Genomic DNA, 24,634 nt, shown 5'->3' with positions numbered 1-24,634 from the left:
TATTTTTAGGCCAGGTCTCCCCGTTCTCTAGTCGTTGTCTCTGACAGCTTCAGCAAGTGACGGATTCCATTGCAACTCCTCCCTCCTTCATTGAGGCCGTGGACGAGCAGCCCTCTTACCGACAAGGTGCTGTCTGCTTGAACGAAAGACATTCTGCATACCATGCGTAATTCCCACCGCTGGCCATGTTTTGCCATGCGCCCTACGTCCACTTGTGCCCCCAAAAGATCTTGAAGTTGCAATTGAAATAGACGGCACTTCTCTGCTACTCAAGATCAACAAATCCTCCCTTCCCGCTCAGCTCTTTCCTCAGATCCTCCAATCTTCGTATCTGCTTGCCATCCTCTTCAAAATTCTTGTCATCCAACCACGCCTCAAACCCTTGCTTGACAAGAGGCCACTCTGTATCTATCATAGAGAACCAAGCTGTATCCCTTGACCTGCCCTTATAGATGATATGTTGCCTAAACACCCCTTCAAAAGTGAATCCAAAGCGCAGTGCCGCCCGCTTTGATGGTCCGTTATGGTTGTCACACTTCCACTCGTACCTACGGTAACCCAAGTCCTCGAAAACATGCTTGGCCATGATGTACATGGCCTCTGTCGCAGCCTTTGTGCGTTGCGATGACGGTGAGAACAAGACATTTCCCACCTCGAGGACGCGGTTCTGGGTGTCGATGCGCATGTAACAAGCCCACCCCACGGGCTTTTTGGTTTCGTTGTGTATGATCGCGAAAAAGACCATATTCTCGTACTGGGACTTTGTCGTTACAGCTTGTTGAAAGTCGTCTAGGGACTGATAAGGCTCGTCGCTCATGTACGTCCAGATATAGCCTCGTTCGTCACCTCTGACCTGCGGCCAAAGATCAATGGCATGCTTCCGGTCTAGAGGCTCAAGGGTCACTGTCTTGCCATTCAGGATGACTTTACCAGGGAGCGATGCTGGGGCTGAAGGAGATAATGGTGGCCCGATACTCTGGTCCCATTGTGCTAAGTCTGTCTCAGCATAATAATGACAGATGCAATGGGACACAACTAGTACTTTTCCAGCAAATGAAAGGTTGTGTCATACTGGACGCCATTGTCCGTTTGGTACTAGAAGGTGGTTTTATCATGAACTGAATACGTGACGACCGGGTGTTCAGTCTATACGCCTGATAAGACTGGCAGGCACATAAGTCCTAGGCAGGACCCGCGTCCTGATGAGCCTTGCCTGAAGGTCGACTGCGGCTGTAAAGATTTAATTACCAAGGAGGCGAGGCGGAACCTTCAAGAAGTGGTTGATAGTAAGAAGAGGATTAACAAGTCAAATGTCTTGCAAGAAGAGCATGAGTTGAACGTCAGCTATTGGAGCTACTGTAACGGATGATTATACAGTGTTACAGTACTTAAAGAGCCTGGTTCCGGGCCGGCCCTGTGCCGCCCCCAGCAGTAGCGGCCGCCGCCCAGAGCAGCCGCCTACGTTGTGGTCGCCCGTGAAAGTCGCACACAGGTTTAGGCCAGAAATATCCCCTACCACCTACAGTATGTGTGATACTGCTCACAACACAGTTTCTATACACGTTCCCATATCGAAAATGTCACCTTCACACAGTCTTCAAAGACGCCCAAGCAGGTCCTAGAATGTTCGACCTTCGTGAAACTAGAATCTCCTTGACACAGAGTCATGGTACCAGCGTGGCTTTTGAGTAATTAGCAAATCTAGATATAAAAGTATCGCCCCAGAAGATGTCAAGACGTGATTGCAATGTTCATGCTGTTGTTAACGGTGCGTAGCTCACCGGTATTTGGATAATAACAATATCATTGACTGTGCCGTATTTAGGCACGAGTGCGCTGTAGATATCGGTGTGAAGCGAAAGCGGACCAGTGTCTAAAGTCGGACGACATGCTGGACTAAGTGAAACTATATGACAAGACGCTGGTTTTTGACGGTGGGAAGCTCACCATGTGCCCATGGACATCTGTACATGGTTCATATATCAGTGTCTGAAGTGATCGAGTGCTGTTGTTAACGGTGCTTAAGCATCACCAAGAGCCCGAAGCTCAATCTCCAAAAGAGGGAGTGCTGTTTGTGACGGTGCTTAAGCATCACCGGACAGGATGTCGTATGAGGAGCACCTGGGATCAAAGACCTGTGGCAGGGTCCCCCAAGCCCGTTGTTGAATTTCAAGCCCGACATCGCCGTAATTTCCAAGTCAAGCGGACCGCATGTTGGGATGCGAAGATGCTCAGCATGGACGTACCATTTTGACAGTTCTGGTTCAAGGTGCCGTCTCCTCGTTTTTGAGTCCAGTAATAGTCTCCCTATGCTCCTTCGAGAGCTTCGTATTCTTGACGAAAAGACTTGCCACAATGCCGAGGGCTCCAAGAGCCGTGAACATTATGAACATGTTTCGGATGCTCCAGGCAAAGGCATCTTTAACGGCGAGCTCTTGTGCTCGTGGGAGACTGCGTCCGACATCGACGTTGGCCCCGGCATTCTTCCCTGAAAGTGCTTCCACGGTGGACGATGACAAACCAGCTGCGATCAGGTCATCCTGGCGGAGATCCATGCTTTGTTGGAAAACGATGCCACCGAGAATTACACTCAAAGAAAGAGCCATGCTTCGAATGAAACTTTGCGTTGAAGTGGCGGTGCCAACATTATCTTGGTCCACGCCTTGCTGAATCGCAATCAGAGGAGGCTCAAACAGAAGGCCCGAGCCAATTCCTCCAACAATCTCAAAGCCAATGATCATTCGAATGCTTGTATCGGCATCTAGCATCAGATACAGACCGGTGCCCAAGGTCAACAATACTGGGCCGATCCAGAGCGAGGGTCGATATTGGCCCGTACGGTGGATGAATACACCATTGAGCACGCCAGTGCCCGCGGTAGCAACAATCAAAGGGACCAGGAGGTAGCCGGACTTTAGAGGCGATGCTTCCTTGACGCTCTGGAAGTAAAGTGGCAGGTAATACTCTGCAGCCATGAAGACCTGCACAAAAGGTCAACCACTGTTTTGTAAAGCCAAGGATATAACACTTACCATGCCGTGGAAGAAGGTGACCAGAAGCGTGGCGACGTTCCTGGTCCCGAAGAGCGACAACGGTATGACTGGATATTTGGCTAATCGCTTCTCGCTGTAGATGAACACACCTATCATCAGAGCACCAAAGACAATCAGACAGATGACTTTTGCAGAACCCCACGGATAGACCGATCCACCAAGGTCTAGACCTAGGAGTAGCATAACCGTTACTCCTATGATCGAAACACAGCCAAACCAGTCGACTGCTTTGATACCTTGCATGGCCGGGGTGCGCGGATTGTGGACGTCGAGGAACAAGACAATTAGCACAAAAGCTATTCCGGAGATTGGCAGATTGCACCAAAAGCACCAACGCCAGCTCGCGGATTGAGCAAAGACACCGCCGAGAAGAGGTCCCACCGCTCCACTGAAAGCCCAGATACCTTCGCAAAGGCCGAGCCACAAGCTTCTCTCGCGGACACTGAAAAGATCTGAAATACCGACGTTGACCATGCAAATAAGGCCTCCGCCAGCCGTGCCTTGGAAGGTGCGGCCAATGATAAGCATCTCCATGTCCACCGCAGCAGCACAAATGATGGAGCTGGCAAAGAAGAGGACCAGAGCTGCAAGGAAGATGGGTTTTCGGCCCCATATGTCAGACAACTTGACCCAGATAGGAGCAGCAGCGGCGTTGGCAATGAGAAAGGCGCCTCCAATCCAGATGTAGCCAGCTGCTGAGTGGAGGTCGGCGGTCATTTTCGGCAGAGCAGTTGCAACAATCGTAGCGTCCAGTGCAGCGACGAAGAGAGATAGATACAGCGCGATGAGGATCATGGTGATTCGGAATTTGCTTCGATGTTTGACCTGAGATTCCGGATCAGCCATAGTCCCGGATGCGTGGCCTCGATCAAGTTGGACGGGCACGTCTTTGGGATGGGTCGTAGAGCCAATAACGTCTAGCTCGTAGCCTGGCGGCTGCTGCTTGATGTCCATGGTGTTAAGATGCTGCCTCGGAAAGTGCCCGAGGTAAGGGGAGCTCAAGAGCAACGTGAGACAGGATGGGAAGATACGAAGGAGATGATGATGAAGATGCCGTTAGGGGAGGGGCTGACGGGCGTTATAGAGGTCGAGGCGCTGGAGTCGAAAGGCGGTCTAAGTTAGTCATGACTCGTGCTCAATCTACTAGGTAGCCGCTGCCTTTAGTTGTCGAGGAAGGGCTAGTGAGGCTGAACACGGCTGAGTTGATCGAAAGGATATGCCCGTGAAGTATCAGACACCCAACCTATCTACCCTGCCGGATCTCTCATTTTGTACAGATGAAATTGGGTCATGGATTTTTTTATTGTGGGGAATATCGATCACGTAACTCACTTTTCGTACAACGAGTACGAGGAAAAGGATATCCATGTCATACTACAAGTCAACGCAAGGATCCTCGATGATTGAACAGTGATTATCTGTTCAAGAGTGAAGCATCGGGTCAGTGGTGAAGGCTGCACCAAGTTGAGACACAGATCATCAGATGTACTGGGTGAAACGAATCGCCGTACCCATGACCACGGGTAAAGCGTCAGAGAGTCCAGCTGCAATTAATATTGGAGCTCGTCTTATAGGAAGATCCAGGTGGGATAACTGCGACCTTCCTTTAATGCAAGGAATAACCTTTGACGGCTCCAGGAATAAAGAATAGAAGAGTGTGACAGAATCGTGTTGGAGGAGCGCATTGCATTGCGCGATGCCTCTAGGCACCAAAAAAGGTATCGGCGTGCTCTTGATGCTTGATTGCATGACGGAGTACTTACTTATACTCACTGCCCTCAGAGCTGGTGACGCCCTTTCACCGACTCACTCTGGCCGCTTTGAACCTGCTGACTTTCCTGCCAGTTGGATCCTCGTTGGCCCTGCCTCTACCTGCAGTGACCATTTCGCCGTAGTTGTCTTCTTCTCCGTCCCCCACGAAACCGCCATCTTGAGCATGGATCCGTTTCATGCGGTGTCTTTGATATTCCATCGCGATCTCGCGTTCATGAGCCTCTTCAGGGAAGTCATCTGCATCTGGAGCTTTGGGTGTACTTGGCGACGGGCGCTCAACCAGGTCTGCGGATACAATGCTAGACCGAGACGCTGGTGAGGGTGAGTGTTCTTGCTTCTGTTCCGAAGATTCAGATGGGAGCGTCATCGGGCGCGCAAACATTGGCGTCTGAGGTTGGGACTGACGTGCGACCTTGAAGCGCGATGGTTTATTTGGAGCAGGAGCCTGTACTTCGTCGGCAATAACTGTTCTCTCCACGATGGATTCGACGATCGGCTTAGCTTTCGATTCTCTGGTCTCTTTTTCGGATGGAGGTTGAGTCGGGGGAGCTGCACTGCTGATAGGCTTCGGGGATGCTACGTCAAGTTCTGAAGAGAAAGCCACCTTCTTCTTGCCCGGCTTCTTTTTGCTTGCTGGCTCATTGTCGTTTGGTGGCTTGACAGACGACTTCAAGCTGCTCTTAGTGGACTGCTCATGTCTCGCAAGTGCGGCCTTCCGGGCAGCTTCGGCTGCTGCAGGTCGTGGAGGCTGTTCGAGAACGGCGGCTCCGGCTTCAGCTTCTGCCTCTGGTCCCAGATTCTTCAAGCCGAGCTTTTCCTGCAACTCCTCCATTCTCTTTCGATAGCCCCTAGGTACCGTCAACCGACTCTTGCTCTTGCCAACGTCATCCTCCGACTCATCCTCCTCGAAGTCCTCCTCATATTCCATTTCAGAGTCGAGTTCGAAGACGTCATCCTGCTCGTCATAGGAGACTTCTGAGCCTTCTTCTCCTAGATCGAGTTCTGCTACAATGGCGCCCACTTCATCTATACCTCTGGAATACTCAAACATTTCTCGGCGTAGTTGCGCTTCTTCTTCGGTGTCGTTGGGATTGGTGGGTATATAGGGAGACTCGTTTGATGCGATCGATTTGGGGACTTCCCGGGTGTTTAATGGCGAGGAGGCGGGTTGGCGTACTTCATCGGCCTCATCATCGCTGAGAGAAGAGACCTTGGTAATTGTGCCTTTCTTCTCTTCTAGATCGGTGACGCCTGCTTGCTTCAGTACATCGATTAGTTGAGGTGCATTTGAACCAGGCGTCTCGACTTTGCTGGATAGCACTTTCCCTGCCTCGTCCAATTCCTCGGTGATATCAGCCAACGGTAGACCGGCATCATCTCGATGATCAGGCTCTTCGGCAAGAAGTAATGCATTCCACCTCTTCTCAGCGTCCGAAAGCTGTTTTCGAACTGTCTGTACATTTCGCTCCACGTACTCCACGCGCTTCGACAGCAGGTCAACGAGCTGGGTAGGCCGACATGAATGGCCATTCTTGTCTCTGAGGATTGTCTTAAGCTCGTTTTCATCTACCAGTTCAGGCTTCGCACTTCGCGCAGCCTCTAAGCATTCCTCGGCTGACGAGCCCTCTGGTAGTCCGAAGAATTCTTCCTTTAAGCTCTCGTAGTCTATCTCGAGGGTCTGCCAGTGCCTGAGCGATTTGCGAAGTTTGGTGATGTTTGCCTCAAGCTCGGTTCGTTGCCGCTCAATACGAGCGAGCGCAGACTCGTCCATTGCACGGGTCAAAAGATCTAGGCGATCGACCTCACCACTGTACGGATACTTCTAGCAATGTGATTGAATTGCGGAAGTCATAGGAATCTAGAAGGAGCCTGATGGCTTTTTCACTCACGACAGGAACAAAACGCCACCGGAAAAAACCCCTTTGTCATTTGAAATGAAGCCAGACCTGACCGTCACCGGCTCTGGACTTCACTCTTCCTCCACAAGAATGGTTTCTCTGTAAATTCACCTCAATTGCATGCTTCGCATCTGCGAGGTTGCTATGACGCAGACAGGATTTACAGTGTACGATTCGGCGGCTGAAACGTAGCCATTTGCTGCAGCACATCAGACTCTTTTCCCTCTTGATGACGGACGGCCATCATGGATGACGAAGACTCCGTCGGTAAGTCGAAACGACGAATACTATTCGAGACTGCAAGTATTCACATCAGTGTCACTAGGAGCAAACAAATGCCCCGTTTGTGGCAGTGATCCACGTACACACCCGGGACTTCGTTTCAAAATCAACACCAAATGCTATCATCGGATATGTGAAGGTTGTGTAGACCGAAATTTCTCTAGCGGCAAAGCAGAGTGTCCAGTTGCAGGGTGCCACGTCAATCTTTGGAAGCGAGAATGGCGAACACAGACTTTCGAAGATCTCAAAATCGAGCGTGAGGTCGAAATTCGGAAAAGAGTGGGCAAGACGTAGGTTGATTTCCTTCTCAAAACACCCAGTCTTGTTCGACTCACATTCAGACAGACTCGACCGTCGGGAAGAGGAATTCGAAACGAAACGAGACTACGATGATTATCTTGAATTGAAAGAAGAGCTCATCATGAACTTGGTCTTCAACACAGATGTTCAAGCCACGAGACGCAAGCTGAGAGACTATGCAGTGGCAAATGGTATCAAGACCGATACAAACGACTCCACCAGCGAACCGACCGCAAAGCCGGTCAAGTGGAAAGAGGTGGCTGCAGATGCCGCAGACCCAAGCGGTCTCATCAAAGGCTTGAAGAAGATTGTCGTTCCGAAGGCCAAAGCACCCTACGACCCCTTCATGGGGATGGCACGGACGAGAGACTATTACGAAGTCAAAGAGAGCTATGTTGCTCGTGCTAGGGGCAAACCAGCAGATGCTATGTCTGCGGCAGGTTATGACTTTCATCAGTATGTGGATGAGTGTCTTCTACGGGCCTTTGCTGGTTTTGGCGTATTCATAGAGGACGAGATGGGTGCGAAAGGCGCCCCAGTATCAGTGTAACATTGGATTTTCCGCAGCTGCAGGGTTCTAAGGCCAATTCGGCTATACAGAGTTGCCGTACTTTATCAACGATCCAAGGCCAGCCTGTTTGGTAATACCTCAATGACACAATTTGGTGAAAGGCGACAGTGAAGCCCAGGAACCGAAATTATGTAAGCAGCCGCCGCCAAGATTTTGTTCGATTCCCAAAGTTTCGCCCACAGCAGAAGCGACTGGCCGCCGCAGCGCAGGCGCAAAGAGCAACGAGAACAACTTCGACAATCGTCCGTAATCTTTGACCACAATACCGCAGCAATGCCGGGCCCGTCAAATACCCTTCTCATCGAAGGCTCGTTCTCTGAACTTGCCGAAGAATTGGCTCACTATCTCGACACCCTCGCCAAATCCGAAGAAGGCGCTGGCGTCTCAGCAGACGTTGCACAATTTCTAGACAACATTCGAGAGTCGGAACAGTCTGAAGAGCCAGTGGACGAGTCGTCAGTGCAACAACAGAAAGATGAAGTGTTAAAGAAGATCGTAACCAAGGCCTCCGTCCTCAACTCTGCACCCGAAAGAGGTACGACTCTCTGTCTTGAGGAAAAGTCAATTCGCACAGCGTAACACTAACATCTTTACAGAACTCACAGCAGCATACAACCTCCTCATAAGCCTCTCACTCCAGTCTCAGATTTCTGAGCAATTCTTTGCACGGATATGCCAGTATCTGTCCGATCAACCGATTACTTCGTCTCCTACATACGGCTCCTCTCTTGCCCTTCAGACCCTATCGACTATCTTCAACGTCCTACCTTCGGCCAGCGAAGCAAGGTACCATGTCTTCCTAGCCATCCTCAAAGTCATCAAGGCTGCCGCCTCTGCGCAAGTCTTTGAGGCATTAATACCACAACTGGAAACCAACATCCCCAGCTGGTTGTCCGCATGGCAACTGGACGACGAGGATGCGCGCACATTGTACATGACAGTTGCAGACGTGGCCTCGGCGACCGGGCATCAGGACCTGCACTACAAATACCTTCTCGACGCGCTTGAGACAATCTCGCCAGTCTCGTCCTCCGAGCCCGAGGCTCAAGATCTCGCGAAACGTACACTTCGCACAGCCCTTACCAACCCGAGTGTGACGGACTTCACACCACTGACTGCCAACGATGCTATCCAAGCCCTCCGCAAATCCGACAGCAACCTCTTTGACCTCCTCGAGATCTTCTCTTCGGACGACTACTCTTCATACACAGACTTCCTCGAGACGAATGACCTCTCCTCCCTGGGCATACCCGAAGGAAAAGTCGAAGTGCTGAGCAACAAGATTCGACTTCTCACATTAGCCAGCATCGCCGCATCCTCGACAACCCGATCAATACCATATTCTACTATCGCTTCGGCCTTACAAATCCCCGGCGAGGATGTAGAGATGTGGGTAATTGACGCCATCCGCACTGGGCTTGTTGAGGGCAAACTCAGCCAGCTCAAGCAAGAATTCCTCGTTCAGCGCGCTACGTACCGCGTCTTCGGTGAGAAACAATGGGCTGAAATTCAAGGACGGTTGATGGTCTGGCGCCGCAGCCTCGAAACTGTGCTGAACGTGGTCAAAACCGAGAGGGAGCGATTTGCCCGCGAAGGACCTGGTGGTGGAGAAAGCGGTATGAACGGATTCCCAGATGGCGAGTCGATGCAGAACCGTGGAGATAGACAGCGACGACAGGGTGGTGGCGGCCGCGGCGGAAGGGGCGGTCACCACCGCGAGCAGCAAGGACCGAGAGAGGTCGACGCTGTTGGAGGTGGAGACTAGTACTCTCGTCCTTGTGCCTTGAGTTGGTTTGAGTTGGAGCTTATGAACGCTGTATGTGCCGAGGTGAGGACTACGAGCAGGTCGATGAGGGAATGAACGTCGGAGATGCCCACAGCACAAAGAAGTGCACGAGCAAGCTGGTTGAGGGTCGCATTACTTTGCACGGCCCTGGTATCATTATGGCACGGGTTATACCTCGGTCGTCGATTACAGTGGCATTGCTACCAGATAGCGACTCTAGTTTGTGACAGGTGATGAATATGACCGTAAGAAAACGTATCCATGGAAATCTGTGGACAGAAAAGCATAGAATATCATTGCGATTACCGCCGCAAGCAACAGAGGCTCTTACCTACCCTCCCTGTACTCAAACAGCTAGCCCATAGTTGAACCATAAATCCCTCTGTATACAAAATCGAACCCAGCCGTTGCGTCACTCAGGTCTGCATCTGCTGCGCAGGCGCCGGGCGCGGACTACTCTGCGGGGCCGACCCACTGCCATTGACGTTGACATTGATGTTGCTCTGACTGCCACTGCGCTGGTCCCTTGGCGTCGCGCTGCGACTCATTTGTCCCTGATTCGCGTGCTGACTGACGGGCCTGGCCATGGTCATTACAGGAGAGTTGCTCATCCCATTCGGCATTGCGCCCATCACGCCTGGCTGCATTTGTCCCTGCATACCCCTAACTGCATGTTGTTGAGCCTGTTGCATGCGCATCCGCTGGTTGTACTGCTGGATTTGTTCGTTGGTCATCATGCCTTGGTGTCCGAACTGGGCTGCGGCTGCGGCTGCAGCTGCCGCGTTCGAAGCGTGGTTGCCGGCATTAACGGCACCAATGGCAGCGTTGAGTGCGGCTTGGTTGTGAGGCTGTTGGCGCTTTTGGGTCTGCCCGGCTGCGGCTGCGGTGGCTTGTTGCTGATACTGAGTGATCTGCTGGGATGCGAGGCGATTAACCTCGTCATCTGACAGATTAGGGTGATGTTCACGAATCTTATTCGCGATCTGGGTGAGGACGGGGATGTGGCCGCTTGACAGAGCCTGACCGGAAGTAGCGGTGGTAGGGCGAGGCGAGGCAGAGGCATGATTCATGTGGCCAGGAGATCCAACCCCGTTCGCACCTCCCATGGCAGCCATGTAAGCAGCATTATTCATGCCTTTGCCTGCAGCAAGAGCAGCATGAGGATTGTTGGGTGAGGAATGGACACCGTTTTGAGCTTGTTGTGCCTGTCGCATTAACTGCTCTTGCTGAACACGGCTCGCCTCTTGCAGCATACGCATTTGTTGTGGAGAGGTTGCTGCGCCGCGACCAGCCATTTGTGCTTGCATCTGAGCCTGCATTTGGGGCGTGAGGCCCTTTGGTCCAACCATGCCCGGCGGTAATTGCATGTTTGCTTGCATTGCCATCATCGCTGGATGACGGGGATGACCGTTAGGAACCTGAAGGTTTCCATTTGGCATCGCGGGAAGACCGCCAGCCGAAGGAGGGCCGCGCATGCCGGGTGCTCCAGGCGGGCCAGGAGGCATGCCGTTTGGCATGTTGTTGGACTGAGGGTTCTGGCTGCGTTGTTGCTGCGCAGTAGCACGTTGATGAGCGATGAGTTGTTGACGGTAGATTTCTTGTCGTTCTGCCAATTTCGCCTCCCGCTCCTGCTTGAGCTGTGAAAATTCAGCTGGTGTCTTGTACGATGGCTTGGGCACATTTGCGTCGTTGACCTTCCGCATTGCAGCCAGGTCGGCTTGGTGTTGTTGTTTCTGAAGAGCAGTCTCACGCTTCTTAGCCAATTTACGCATAGCGTCCAGCATAGCAAGATGCCGTTGCGTCCTCTTGCGCTCAACCCGAACTGGTTGAGTCGTCCTCTTCCTAGCAGGAATCTGTACATTGGCACCGGCTCTTCGTTGAGCTTCTTCGATCTGGGCAGCCACGTGTCTGCCAGCTGCCTCAATTCTACCAGAATAGGTCTTGAAATAGGCAGTCTTAGACATGTCTGCGGGCAGTCCTTCCAAGCCAATCCATCTTTCGAAGCATTCCCAAGGCGTTCTGCGGTCGGCTCCTGACGTGTAAGAACTTCGAGGTGTAAGGCAGCTGGAGATAAGAGACCAGTTGTAAGAGTAGTCTTTGACGAGTTTCCTGAGTTCGTCGTCTTCAGCATGAGTCCATTGCGACGAACTCCTGGTCTCGAAGAAAGCCTGGGTGGGCATCGGATGCTCTGACGGGGGCCGGAAAGAATGGCCGGGGTGGATTCTATCTCTAATATGTTTGTTTTCTGGCATGAACAGCGCCACATTGGTTGCTTCAGGTGGAAGAGGTGCAGACTTCTTCTTTGGTGACAGCTCAAGCTCATATTCATACCGACTTCGCTTGATGGGAGCCTTATACTCCTTGACTGGTAGTTTCTCCGTCGTCCATCTCGAGACAGGTACAATGTCGGTCTTCCATTTGGCATCCAAGCGCTCTGCCAAGTTGGATTTGGAGAGATCTGGCTCGACAGCTGATGGCTCATAGAGGGGCAACTCGTCGAGAAGTTTGTCCAAGGCAGGCGTATGGTCAACTGCAAAGTTGAAATCAGATGCGCCTAGTGAGAAAAGTGCCGCTGGTGCAATGGTCATCTGAATGTCGCGGGGATCTGCAATGTCGTCGCTCATGTAATCATCGTCATTCGAAGGCACTAACTCCGGAGTTGGCTGCGCAGAAACACTTGGTCCAGCCGCATCTTCCATGTCGACATCCTGTGACTCGTCTGGCTTCGGCAGTATCTTTGGCGGTCGGACCTTGACTTGTAAATGGCATCTTTCTGCAGGAGAACTCGTGACCCATTCTGCACAGGCATCGGCCAAGCCTCTGGCAGCAGCGAGCTTCCACTTTCGTTCTTCCCTGAAGTCGGTCCGCAACCACTTCATATGGTCAAGCATGAAGTCCCAATGAGATGTCGGTCTTGGAGCTTCATCAGCCCGCTTATACTGTCTCAGTGCCCAGCGCTGCTTCTCTTGCAACTGATATAGGCGTTTCAAGATTCGACATTCCGCCGACAACTCATACTCGATAAGATGATCTTTCGTTGATAATGCCTTGTGAGCATTTTGGATGAGGTAAGTCATAGAAGTCTGCCGTGACATCGAATGAGCCTTATTCTCAAATAGCGTATAAAGGTAGTCCCGCTCGCCATGGTTGGTCTTCTGCATCTCGCGATCATCGACACGCTCCACAGAAAGGCTAACCTCGTCGTTGAGCGGCTTCTGTGGCTTGGCGAAGACGACGGTGGATAACCTGCTACGCTCCTTGTCCCGGCGTTCTCCAGCTCGGCCATCTGGGGTCGAGACTGAAAATGAATCGCGATGCGTCATTGATTGCGGAGAATCACCCTGAGGTGTAGTCGCCTTCGGAGTCTCGCCGAGTATCTCTGAGACTGACTTCTTCTGCAGGACGCCAGAAGATATTCGAGTAGCCCGTTTAGCAGGCTCGTGTGTGGACGGTGTTACTGGAAGACCAAGTTTTGGTGCGCCGGCAGCAGTCATTTGTGCTGGACTCTCGACGATGGTACTGCTTGACCGTGGTTTGAAATACGATTCAACCTCCGTCTGAATGTCTATCCGCACGCTCGGCTTCTTGGAAGTGCTCCCCTCATCGGGCACATTCTCTGTCTCAGCCATCTCTACGTCACCACTTCGGGCTTCTGGTTTTGGCGGTTGCTGATCAGCGCTGCCGCCAACGTCGGGCGGCGAACGCTCTGATTCCGCCTGGCCATGGCTGGAGTCCTTTTGCTGCAGATCCAGTCCAGGGCTAGTGCCAGGGGACGCCGCAGTTGGTACGGGTGTGTTCGCCGATTCTGGTCCATTTGTAGATGCTGGTGACGATTGAGGCTCGGCCGCAGAAGGGACTGGCGCAAGAATCGGGGGGCTTCGACTCCGTCGTTGACTGGGAGTAGGAACCGAAAGAGCCCCAGTGTCAGCTACGGGAGCTTCTTCGTTTGTTCCAGCACCACCAGTCCCAGGATCTACGGATTCCTCGCCTTCATCTGGCGGTACCAGACGGGCAGGTGATCTGGGAGATGTGGGCAGGACATCGGCTTTAGACTCTTGTGACCGAGAGCTGTCTTGCACGCTTTCTTGCACTAAGCGTTGGTCTGATCGTCTCGAGCCGTCAAATGCATTGTCTACCACTTGAAGCTCCTCACTAAACCCATTTTCGTTGACCTCCTCGCGCAAAGATGGCTGTCCTGGTGGTTGAGCCCTGCTGGAATCTTTTGGTTGTGATACCACATCGTTCTTTGAAAGGCTTGTGGATTGTGATACGTTTTCGGAGGTCGATACTGAAGGCTCAAGAGGAAGTGAGGCTTTGGGTTGGCGGGACCGGAGGACTATGTGCGTTCGTGGTGGCAGAGTCGCCTCGTCGAACAGTCGCCCGCTGCAGAAGAGTGAGCCAATGCTCGCAAAGCGCCCAGCACAATGCCAGTAAATAAACACGATGATTGCGCCGGGGTAGCGATATGGGAAATGTACCTTTCTAAGTCGTTTGCATCATGGAAAGCCTGGAGCTTTTGTTTGTAGGTCGGGTCGTCGGGGTGCAGAGGATACGCGGTGATGGAAAAGAGTTCAGATAACTTTCGCTTTCTCGACAACAAACATCTTCTATAATTCACCATCGTATATCAGTATGGTCCTTGAGGCCTGGGGAATCAATTGAATCGGTAGAGAAGATTATTACTGACTGTGCTTCAGACTTCTTCGAGCGCAACTGCTCGACGTGCATTTCATCAGTGGCAGCAGTAGTTGGGAATCATCGAATTAATTGCTGAAAATTGGACAGGATGTATATTTTGATGATAAGAGATGAACCGTCGTGTCAGAATGAATTGTTTGGGCGCGTTGTGGTTGATTTGAGGCTGTTCAAGTTGCTAAGTCGGCTAGAGTATGTGTTCAGATTTGCGGGTGATTGTCCGGCGGGAATGGAGTATATCGCAGGCGCAAATGGAGGAGCTTTGGGCGAGGGGAAACATTGACAAAGGGACGACAAAGGGAACAAACTTACCGTGTGTGCCCTACTTGGCTACTTCGCTTTAGGTGCCATCACTACTTGTGCCACAGGGGTCTTTCACAGGGTCTTAGAAAAAATTTATGGGTCGCCAGACGAGTCAACTTCGTTAACCACTTTTTCCAGCGACTCTTTTGCGATCTGCAAGACTTTTTGATTTGCATCCTCTGGTGTACCTGCTCATTGTCCAGCAATACTACTATCCAGTCTTTTCTTGTATGGCCTGAACAACCGATAGTCTGCTAGTCTCAGAGCCATTTCCTCTTCCCTGCTCTGCACTTTTTCTCGAAGTCCACGGCCATGTCGAAAAGAAAACGAGATACAAATTCAAATACCACCAAACCCACGACAAATGGAGATATTGAGACCTCCAAAGTAGCAAAGACCAACGGCCACGTTGACGTCAAGACCACGCATCCCGTTATCCAGATCATAGCAGGCTCCTATGAACGAGTACTGCATGGCATTACGGCATCCGTATCAAATTTATCGTCATCCGACTCATCACCATCTGTGCAATTTACAGATACGTTCCTCTTCAACGCTCACGCTTCGGCGGTACGATGCCTAGCGCTCTCACCGCTCCCAGAGCCTGGCTCGTCTGAGGCTCAAGGCGTGTATCTCGCGACTGGTGGGTCTGACGAGAAGATCAACGTGTACAGCCTTGCAGTGTCACCCGTGTCTGAGAACGACAAAGTGCCATCTATGCCCTCCTTGGGGGGCAACACGATATCAGAGAACCCAGCGAACAGAGAGCTAGGAACCCTTCTTCAGCATTCATCAAATATTACCTCGCTGTACTTTCCTACGAGGTCGAAACTTCTTGCCAGCTCGGAAGACAACACCATCTCCATCACCAGACTACGGGATCTCGAAGTCGTCTCGACGATCAAGGCACCGCGGCCAACAGTGCACGGTCAACCAAGCGGGGACACTGCTCCCCCTGGTGCAACACCAACCGGCATTAACGACTTCGCAGTCCACCCGAGTCTCAAGTTGATGGTCAGCGTGGGTCGCGGCGAGAGATGCATGCGTCTATGGAACCTTGTGACGGGCAAGAAAGCTGGCGTGCTCAATTTCAGCCGAGATATTCTGCAGAGTGTAAAAGAGGGCAAGTACAGCACTGGCGAAGGGCGACGCATACGATGGAATCCGGATGGAAGCGAGTTTGCCGTGTTGTTTGAACGTGGTGCCGTTGTTTTCGGCGAGGACTCGAAACCAAAATGCAAGGTGCTGCCTCAGCCGCTTACGAAACTGCATCAGATGTGCTATCTGCCACTGTCAGACAGTTCGGATAAGGAAGTGACGCTGTTGGCTGTATCGACGGAGGACGGACGGATACTATTCTACGATAGTGGAAAACACTCAGACACGACACATGTCGCCAGCACGAGCGATGCAGTGATCCCCGAGGGCACTCTTCGAGCCTCGGTAGGCGGGAAGTCTGTCGGTATCAGCACTCGCATCAAAGATTTTGAGATTCTCTTCCTGCCTGCTGCATCGGCGGAAAGTCCTGACCTGGCCATAGCCACCGCGAGCAGCGATGGCACAGTTCGGCTGTTCTCCCTAGCGACTACAGATCTATTGCAAGCAGTCCCGAGCGGGAAACCCGCCCAGCTAGGCAAAATGATCGGGTCCTATGGAACAGGCAATAGGATTACCTGCATGAAGGCCTTTGTAATGCAACCACCACATGATAGTGAGGATGACCTACGGGACGATGAGGATGCATTCGAGGGCTTTGATAGTACAACTGATGAGAGTGCCGAGGATAGTGATTAGAAGATAGTGCCAGAGGTAGTATGGAGGCAGTCAAAGTAAGCTCAATACCTCAACCAGAACGTACTAAAATGCGCGATTCATGATCGTCCCCAAAATGAATGCAGGAAGATTCAGCCAACCCATCGTTTGAAGGCCACCACATAGCCGAGGGGACACAAGAACGTCGTGATAACAGACGAGCGACTTGTGCCACCATGCGGTCGACAAGCACACCAAAGTCGCCATGGCCAAAGGCCAGGATCCTTGGGTCGGTATGGAGCTCGCACCGATTCTGTATCCCCTTGTCATGTCCAGTAAGAGCTATGAAGGTGAGATTCCCTTCTCTGCCAGACTCTGGACCAGCTTCTCATACACCTCCTCAACTGTTCCGTCGGCCGGAACTTTCATAACTCTACCTTCTTGAGAGAAATGATCAACCACAGGCATACTTGTGTTTACAAATGTCCTGAATCTCTTGATGATGCTTTCCTCGTTGTCATCCGACCTGCCACTTGTTTTCCCCCGGTTCAATAGCCTTTCCCTCATAAGATCCTCCGGACAGTCAAGGAATACAGTATATTTCGAAGGGCAAACAGTCTCCTCGAAGAAGACCGCCTGGTCCATTTTGCGGGGAAAGCCATCGATCAAGAACTTGCCGGTACCGTTCTTATCTAGCTTAGCTCGCATGGCATTCTCCAGAAGCTTGACCGTAACCTCCATGGGAACGATAAGGCCTTCTTTGATGTAGTCCTTGATCAGCTGGCCGTATTTGCTTCCTTCTTTGTCCTGCTCTTCTCTCAGAAGATCACCTGCCGAAAGGTGTACAAATCCATAGTCGCGCACCAAGTTGGCGGATTGTGTTCCTTTTCCAGCACCTGGACCGCCGAGGATGAAGAGGACCGTAACCTTTTGCGGATCAAAGACTGGAGAAGCATTGCTGGAGGCTAGGGGCGGGTCTGGTTGTGTTACCAGCGGAGTGCCTGAGGTCGGCTCTATCGTGGCCATGACAAACAGCGTCGAGAACCGAGTGTGATTACCGCTCGGTATTGGCTTTCCTTCGGTTGTCGCTCGAGACTGTTGTTTGATGCCCCGCCCTCCGTTTCACAAGGAAGACGTATGTGCCGCTGCTGAGGAGGAAAAGAGCGAGGAAAGGGAAGAATCGTAGCGGAGCAGCCTGTCCGCCTGGCTGGTGTGTCGGTGTCTGGGTAGGTCTTTTTGCGTCCAGTCGAGAGGAATAAAGGCGAGTCGATGATAAGGGTGAACGTAGAAGCGGCAATACTGTATGCCTACCTCGATTGCTCCTTACAAAAGGCGAGCTCATCACTTGCTGTAAGAATGAAAGTATTGGCAGTGGACAATAGCTCCCCTACCAAGAGTAGGTACAGCTTGTGGAATGTATACGAAAAAGTTCGATGACGAAAGCGCTCTCCTGCACAGCGCGTTACACACTTAGCTGGAGCACGCTGGAGCTAAACCTTTAACCAGGGAATTGAGCAACAGAGCATAGAGCAGCCGCTGGTTGGCCTTCCCACGTGACTCTTAGAGGCCTGGCGGGCGCTGGGATCGAACGCGCTTGGCAAGGATCATCAGCGACAGGAGCAAGAGCAGCAAGGAGCGTTTCCCCAAAGTAATCCAATCCGCCTGTTCACTTTCTAAAAGGTGTCTCCAGGAGCTCACAATCAACAATCCATCTTTCACGACCAATTCATTTCCTTCCTCTATTTCGCTGCGTTCTCTCGTGGCTCTCATCAGTCCCTTCGTCGATCCACGCTCTTTTGTGCCTAGGTTCTTTTCCCTCGAACGACCAGCGAGTCAAGTGCATTTGGGATTGCATGAGGCCGCAGGGGGCCGGTCGCAATCATGGCGCTTCCTATCAAGTTTACTGAGGTGGTCCAGGTACGCTCACGCGCTTACTTGTACATATAGAGGCCCGGCTGACTATTTGACGCAGTTGACGAACCTTGATATCGCGGTAAGCGTCCTCTCCTCAAGACCCGCGACGCAGACGCAGTTGGCTGCCTGCGCTGGACTGGGACAACGTACAACATACTGACATCCGCTTCCACCTACAGCCACAGTCCATATCCTTCAACACTTGTGTGAGTAAATACAGGGACCGCTTTAACATGGCCTGCTCTAACCAATCTCGCAGACACTAGAGTCTGATCACTTTGTTTGCGTGCGGCAAAAACTTAATGAACAAGACAAGCCTCAAGTGATAATTGTAAACCTCAAGAACAACAATGAAGTCATTAAACGCGCTATCAGCGCGGATAGTGCTATCATGCATTTCTCCCGCGAGATCCTTGCCCTCAAGGCCCAAGGCAGAACCATCCAAGTTTTCGATCTCGGAGCGAAAGCCAAGTTGAAGTCTACTGTCATGAACGAGGATGTTGTCTTCTGGAAGTGGTATAGCGAACGCAGCTTGGGTCTGGTCACTGACACATCAGTCTATCACTGGGATGTTTTTGACCCTACACAAAATGCTCCGGTCAAGTTGTTCGAGCGCAACGCCAATCTGAATGGTTGCCAGATTATCAATTACCGTGTCAATGACGACGAGCAGTGGATGGTCGTTGTTGGTATTTCCCAAAGAGAAGGACGAGTCGCAGGGACAATGCAGCTCTATTCACGCAACCGTGGCATCTCTCAACACATTGAAGGCCATGCCGCAGCTTTCGGCACCTTCCATGCCGAAGGCAATCCGCTTCCCCACAAACTCTTCACCTTCGCAGTTCGCAACGCTGCTGGCCAAGGCAAACTGCACGTTGTTGAGATCGACCCCAGCGAAGGCAACACGCGCTTCACGAAGAGAGCGGTTGATGTCTACTTCCCCGATGAGGCTGTCAACGACTTCCCTGTTGCCATGCAGGTGTCCAAGAAATACAGCGTCATCTACATGATTACCAAATACGGTTTCATCCATCTCTACGATCTGGAGACGGCTACTTGCATCTTCATGAACCGTATCTCCAGCGAGACCATCTTCGTTACCAGCCCTGACTCCGAGTCAGCCGGTATCGTCGGTATCAATCGGAAAGGTCAGGTCTTGTCTGTCACCGTTGACGAGAATACGATCATCCCCTACCTGCTCCAGAACCCTGCCAATTCGACGCTGGCTGTCAAACTCGCGTCGAGAGGGGGTCTGCCCGGAGCCGACAACTTGTATCAGCAACAATTTGAAACTCTGTTTTCGCAAGGGAACTACGCCGAAGCAGCTCAAATTGCAGCTGATTCTCCGAGAGGCTTCCTGAGAACTCCAGAAACCATCAACCGTTTCAAGAACGTACCTCAGCAGCCAGGACAACTCTCGGTGATCTTGCAATACTTCGGCAAGCTGCTTGACAAAGGGAAGCTCAACAAGTACGAAAGCGTCGAGTTGATCAAGCCTGTTTTAGCCCAGAACCGGAAGAATCTGCTAGACAAGTGGATGAGCGAAGGCAAGCTAGAATCATCGGAAGAACTTGGAGATATCGTTCGGCTGCATGACTTAGAGCTTGCTTTGAAAATCTACCGAGAAGCAAATGTGCCACCCAAGGTTGTGGCAGCATTGGCTGAAACTGGTCGGTTCGAGGAGATCTTGCCATATGCTCGGGAGGTCGGTTATCAGCCAGACTTCACCAGCTTGTTGCAACACATTGTGCGTGCCAATCCGGAGAAAGGGGCGGAATTTGCGAGTCAGCTAGCCAACAATGAAGCTGGCCCACTGGTCGACATTGATAGAGTCGTCGATGTCTTCATGTCTCAAAACATGATCCAACAAGCAACTGCTTTCCTACTGGACGCTCTTAAGGGGAACCGTGAGGAGCAAGGCCACCTTCAAACTCGACTGTTGGAGATGAATCTTCTCAACGCGCCTCAGGTGGCAGACGCCATTCTCGGAAACGAGATGTTCTCATATTACGACAAGACCAGAATTTCTCGTCTTTGTGAACAGGCTGGCCTGCTTCAACGTGCTCTCGAGAACACTGATGACCCGACATCCATCAAGCGCATCATCGTGCAGACCGACAAGCTCAATCCTGAATGGCTCCAACAATACTTCGGCCGCATGGGCGTCGATCAGTCTCTGGAATGCATGGACGAGATGCTGAAGACCAACATTCGTCAAAATCTATCCTCCGTGGTGCAAATCGCTACTAAATACTCGGACTTGCTGGGTCCAAGCCGTCTTATCGCTCTCTTCGAGAAGCATCGCACTGCTGAAGGTCTCTACTACTACCTCGGAAGCATTGTCAACCTCAGCGAAGATGGCGATGTTGTCTTCAAGTACCTCGAGGCCGCCGTCGCGATGCAGCAGTTCCAAGAAGTAGAGAGAATTTGCCGTGAGAACAATCACTACAATCCAGAGAAGGTGAAGAATTTCCTGATCGAAGCACGACTTGCCGAGCAACTTCCATTGATCATTGTTTGCGACCGGCACAATTTCGTGAAGGACTTGATCAACTACCTCTACCGCAACCAACAATACAAATCTATTGAGGTGTACGTTCAACGTGTTAACCCGGGACGGACCCCTGCCGTCGTTGGAGCACTGCTCTCTCTAGATTGTGAGGAGTCCGTGATCAAGAATCTCTTGTCCTCAGTTGACCCCACTGCCGTTCCAATGGACGAGCTTGTCGCGGAAGTTGAGAAGCAAAACCGACTCAAGATCTTGCTACCTTTCCTCGAATCGACATTGGCGCAAGGAAACCAGCAGCCTGCAGTGTACAATGCTTTGGCGAAGATCTACATCGACTCCAATCATAACCCAGAGGCATTTTTAAAGGAGAACGATCTCTACGACACCCTGACAGTCGGAAAATACTGCGAAAAGAGAGATCCCAATTTGGCATACATTGCCTACCGAAAGGGACAGAACGATATTGAGCTCATCAACATCACGAATGAAAACTCGATGTTCCGCGCGCAGGCTCGCTACTTGCTCGAGCGCGCTGATCCCGAAATCTGGGCATTCGTCCTTGGTGAGAACAATGACTCTCGCCGTTCTCTCGTAGACCAAGTCATTGCAACAGCGGTGCCTGAGTCCAACGAGCCTGATAAAGTCTCCGTAGCCGTCAAGGCCTTCTTGGATGCCGATTTGCCAGCTGAACTAATCGAGTTGCTCGAAAAAATTATCCTGGAACCCTCGCCGTTCAGCGATAACAGCAGTCTGCAGAACTTGCTGTTGCTTACCGCTGCGAAGGCTGACAAGTCTCGGCTCATGGACTATATTCACCGCTTGTCCGAATTCAACACCGAAGAGATTGCAAACATGTGCATTCAACAAGGTTTGTATGAGGAAGCTCTCGAGATCTACAAGAAAGTCAACGACCATATCTCTGCCGCTAATGTGCTCGTCGATCATATTGTCAGCATCGATCGCGCTCAGGAATATGCTGAAAATGTCGACCTGCCGGAGGTTTGGAGCAAAGTTGCCAAGGCACAGCTTGATGGCCTCAGAGTGAGCGACGCCATCGAGTCATACATCAAAGCTCAAGACCCAAGCAACTACAACGAGGTCATTGAGACAGCTAGCCACGCTGGCAAAGACGAGGATCTAATCAAGTTCCTCAAGATGGCGCGGAAGACTCAGCGAGAACCAGCGATCGATACTGCTCTTGCTTTCTGCTATGCTAGACTCGACCAATTGCCCGAGCTTGAGGACTTCTTGCGTTCTCCCAATGTGGCTAATATCGAAGCCAGTGGTGACAAGGCTTACGAAGAAGGCTACCATCAAGCCGCCAAGATCTTCTTTACCAATATATCCAATTGGGCGAAACTGGCTACTACACTCGTCCACCTGGGCGAATATCAGAATGCGGTCGACTGTGCTCGCCGTGCTAACAGCGTCAAGGTGTGGAAGCAGGTGAACGAAGCCTGCGTAGCCAAGAAGGAATTCCGCCTTGCTCAAATCTGTGGCCTTAACCTCATCGTGCACGCTGAAGAACTTCAGGATCTTGTCAAGCAGTATGAGCGTGAGGGATACTTCGAGGAGCTGATTTCATTGTTGGAAGCAGGCCTTGGCCTAGAACGAGCTCACATGGGCATGTTCACCGAGCTTGGAATTGCTCTTTCCAAATATCACCCAGATCGGGTGATGGAGCATCTTAAGCTGTTCTGGTCACGCATCAACATCCCCAAGATGATTCGTGCCTGCGAAGAGGCGCATCTCTGGCCCGAACTCATCTTCCTGTACTGCCATTACGACGAATGGGACAATGCTGCATTGGCCATGATGGAGCGTGCCGCCGATGCGTGGGAACACCACTCGTTCAAAGACATCATTGTCAAGGTGGCCAACTTGGAAATCTACTACCGTGCTCTGAACCATTATCTGCAGGAGCAACCGCTGTTGTTGACCGACTTGCTGCAAGCTCTGACGCCTCGCATCGATGTCAACCGAGTGGTCCGAATGTTTGAGAAGTCGGATAACATCCCCATCATCAAACCATTCTTGCTCAACGTCCAAGGTCAGAACAAGCGCGTCGTCAACAACGCGATCCACGATCTGCTCATCGAAGAGGAAGATTACAAAATCTTGAAAGACTCGGTGGAGAACTACGACAACTATGATGCAGTCGAGCTTGCTCAGCGCCTTGAGAAGCACGACCTTGTCTTTTTCCGACAGATTGCCGCGCAGATTTACCGCAAAAACAAGAGATGGGAGAAATCGATTGCTCTGTCCAAGCAAGATAAGTTGTTCCGTGATGCGATCGAGACTGCTGCCATTTCGGGCAAGCCGGAGGTGGTGGAAGATTTGCTGAGATATGTAAGTTTGAGTTTGTCCAAGTTCCCAAGAATCTCCGCTGACTGCTACAGTTCGTCGACATTGGCAGTCGCGAGTGTTATGTCGGTATGCTTTATGCGTGCTATGACCTGATCCCATATCACACTGTGATGGAGATCTCATGGCGACATGGACTGAATGACTTCACGATGCCATTCATGATCAGCTACATGAGCCAACAGGCAGCCACGATTGAGCAACTACGAAAGGACAACGAAGAGCGCAAGGCGAGAGAAGCTAGCCAGCAAAAGACCGAGGACAATACTCCGATCATTGGCAGCCGGTTGATGTTGACCCAGGGCCCAGGTAACATGGCACCGCAGCCTACGGGCTATGCAGCCACCAATGGCATTACACCTCAAGCGACCGGATTCCCTCGGGCATTCTAAAAGGCTGACGCTATGGTAATCCGGGGAAGTGGTCGGGAGTATTCGGGGTTGAGGGGATGTCGGAGCGAAGAGCGGCGCGACAAATAATCGGAAAGGACATATATGTGCGAGTAGAAACATTCTGGCGGGAAAGAATAATGGATGTGGACGACAGACATCGGAGATGCGATTGATCTTCGTGGCATAGCTTTTTTCGGTGTAAGATGTACTAGAGGCTTGAGGCTTGAGGCTCAATAAGTGTGAGCGCTTCTCCGGTGAATGCATGTGGGAGCTTCAAGCAGCCAACCAAAATTATTCTTTGTGGGAGATAAGCGAATGACAACAACGTATCACTGCCAAATGGCAATCATGGCACTGATAAAAGTCGATGGTCGCATGTCCCAGATCTACAAGGATGAGTTCATGGGTGTGAATGGGCTAATCATGGAAAAGATCACGCCCAGCCACAGGCGGGGAGCGTGTATCCGTATTCTTGGACGACTTCACTACTACTCAGATAGCTCGGCCACGCTCTGCCCTTATCTATGGTGCTGTTGAGCTGTGACGTGATGTAGTGACGTTTGTTCTACATTCAGCCACGAAGGAGAAGATAGCAGAGGAAGTAAAGACTTGGTGGGCAGTGAAGGAGGAGTGCAGCCCATCTTTCAGGGAAGCGAGTTCTCTCTCGGCTTGTCTGTCTCTATGAACCAAGAAAAACAAATCAATAAAATTTTTCGAGGACACTGGAATGAAGAACTACTACTACTGAACGGAACTGGAGCTGCGTGAATCGAAAAACCGACCCCACCTGAGACTGGGCTTCTCCATTGTCCCTCGCGTCCCTCTCCCACATCACGGCTCTTTTTACTGTATTCATCGAGAGCATTATCCTGCATTGACTGCTCAACAACTTGCGGGTTGTTAGGCGGAGTCAGTGAATAGTCCCCGGTTACTCCCTGTTGGAAGTGGCTCTATCGACGGATATATAAAACTGAAAGCCTGAAGCCGCCGAAAGAAACCGACCCGACAATAATTGCCCCGAAGATACGAGGATCGAGGATTT

General features: G+C 51.5%; 8 protein-coding genes across 9 annotated transcripts; 4 read left to right on the top strand and 4 right to left on the bottom strand.

Annotated features, from left to right (window-relative positions):
• Positions 1 to 1,395: 1,395 nt before the first annotated feature.
• PV05_09473 lies at positions 1,396 to 4,286 on the bottom strand. Of its 2 annotated transcripts, XM_013455815.1 has the most exons (3): positions 3,033 to 4,286; positions 1,782 to 2,981; positions 1,396 to 1,681 (listed from the first exon to the last, which is right to left on the bottom strand). In XM_013455815.1, exons 1-2 carry the CDS (start codon positions 4,005 to 4,007, stop codon positions 2,265 to 2,267), a joined length of 1,692 nt encoding a protein of 563 aa, XP_013311269.1. In that variant the 5' UTR covers positions 4,008 to 4,286; the 3' UTR covers positions 1,396 to 1,681; positions 1,782 to 2,264. The 2 variants fall into 2 exon arrangements, with proteins under 2 accessions (XP_013311269.1, XP_013311268.1); XM_013455814.1 differs by lacking the exon at positions 1,396 to 1,681 and having other exon boundaries at positions 1,709 to 2,981.
• Positions 4,287 to 4,763: 477 nt separating this feature from the next.
• Positions 4,764 to 6,671, bottom strand: PV05_09472 (uncharacterized protein). Its single transcript, XM_013455813.1, has one exon. It carries the CDS (start codon positions 6,595 to 6,597, stop codon positions 4,852 to 4,854), a length of 1,746 nt encoding a protein of 581 aa, XP_013311267.1. The 5' UTR covers positions 6,598 to 6,671; the 3' UTR covers positions 4,764 to 4,851.
• A 158-nt stretch (positions 6,672 to 6,829) lies between these two features.
• On the top strand, positions 6,830 to 7,922 carry PV05_09471 (uncharacterized protein). The gene is made up of 3 exons (XM_013455812.1): positions 6,830 to 6,991; positions 7,050 to 7,296; positions 7,352 to 7,922. The coding sequence occupies exons 1-3, from the start codon at positions 6,970 to 6,972 to the stop codon at positions 7,854 to 7,856; spliced, it is 774 nt and encodes a 257-aa protein (XP_013311266.1). The 5' UTR covers positions 6,830 to 6,969; the 3' UTR covers positions 7,857 to 7,922.
• A 167-nt stretch (positions 7,923 to 8,089) lies between these two features.
• PV05_09470 (uncharacterized protein) lies at positions 8,090 to 9,971 on the top strand. Its single transcript, XM_013455811.1, has 2 exons — positions 8,090 to 8,412; positions 8,474 to 9,971. Exons 1-2 carry the CDS (start codon positions 8,151 to 8,153, stop codon positions 9,640 to 9,642), a joined length of 1,431 nt encoding a protein of 476 aa, XP_013311265.1. The 5' UTR covers positions 8,090 to 8,150; the 3' UTR covers positions 9,643 to 9,971.
• On the bottom strand, positions 9,889 to 14,640 carry PV05_09469 (uncharacterized protein). Its single transcript, XM_013455810.1, has 3 exons — positions 14,351 to 14,640; positions 14,142 to 14,270; positions 9,889 to 14,046 (listed from the first exon to the last, which is right to left on the bottom strand). Exons 1-3 carry the CDS (start codon positions 14,389 to 14,391, stop codon positions 10,080 to 10,082), a joined length of 4,137 nt encoding a protein of 1,378 aa, XP_013311264.1. The 5' UTR covers positions 14,392 to 14,640; the 3' UTR covers positions 9,889 to 10,079.
• Positions 14,641 to 14,812: 172 nt separating this feature from the next.
• Positions 14,813 to 16,501, top strand: PV05_09468 (uncharacterized protein). Its single transcript, XM_013455809.1, has one exon. The coding sequence runs from the start codon at positions 14,974 to 14,976 to the stop codon at positions 16,453 to 16,455; it is 1,482 nt and encodes a 493-aa protein (XP_013311263.1). The 5' UTR covers positions 14,813 to 14,973; the 3' UTR covers positions 16,456 to 16,501.
• On the bottom strand, positions 16,316 to 17,871 carry PV05_09467 (uncharacterized protein). The gene has a single exon (XM_013455808.1). The coding sequence runs from the start codon at positions 17,437 to 17,439 to the stop codon at positions 16,756 to 16,758; it is 684 nt and encodes a 227-aa protein (XP_013311262.1). The 5' UTR covers positions 17,440 to 17,871; the 3' UTR covers positions 16,316 to 16,755.
• A 211-nt stretch (positions 17,872 to 18,082) lies between these two features.
• PV05_09466 (uncharacterized protein) lies at positions 18,083 to 24,289 on the top strand. Its single transcript, XM_013455807.1, has 5 exons — positions 18,083 to 18,330; positions 18,386 to 18,406; positions 18,507 to 18,533; positions 18,587 to 23,185; positions 23,236 to 24,289. Exons 1-5 carry the CDS (start codon positions 18,295 to 18,297, stop codon positions 23,590 to 23,592), a joined length of 5,040 nt encoding a protein of 1,679 aa, XP_013311261.1. The 5' UTR covers positions 18,083 to 18,294; the 3' UTR covers positions 23,593 to 24,289.
• Positions 24,290 to 24,634: the final 345 nt, after the last annotated feature.

The sequence above is a fragment of the Exophiala xenobiotica genome, assembly GCF_000835505.1.
Source record: "Exophiala xenobiotica strain CBS 118157 unplaced genomic scaffold supercont1.6, whole genome shotgun sequence".
NCBI classification, from domain to species: domain Eukaryota; kingdom Fungi; phylum Ascomycota; class Eurotiomycetes; order Chaetothyriales; family Herpotrichiellaceae; genus Exophiala; species Exophiala xenobiotica.
This window is presented reverse-complemented; position numbering and strand designations above follow the sequence as displayed.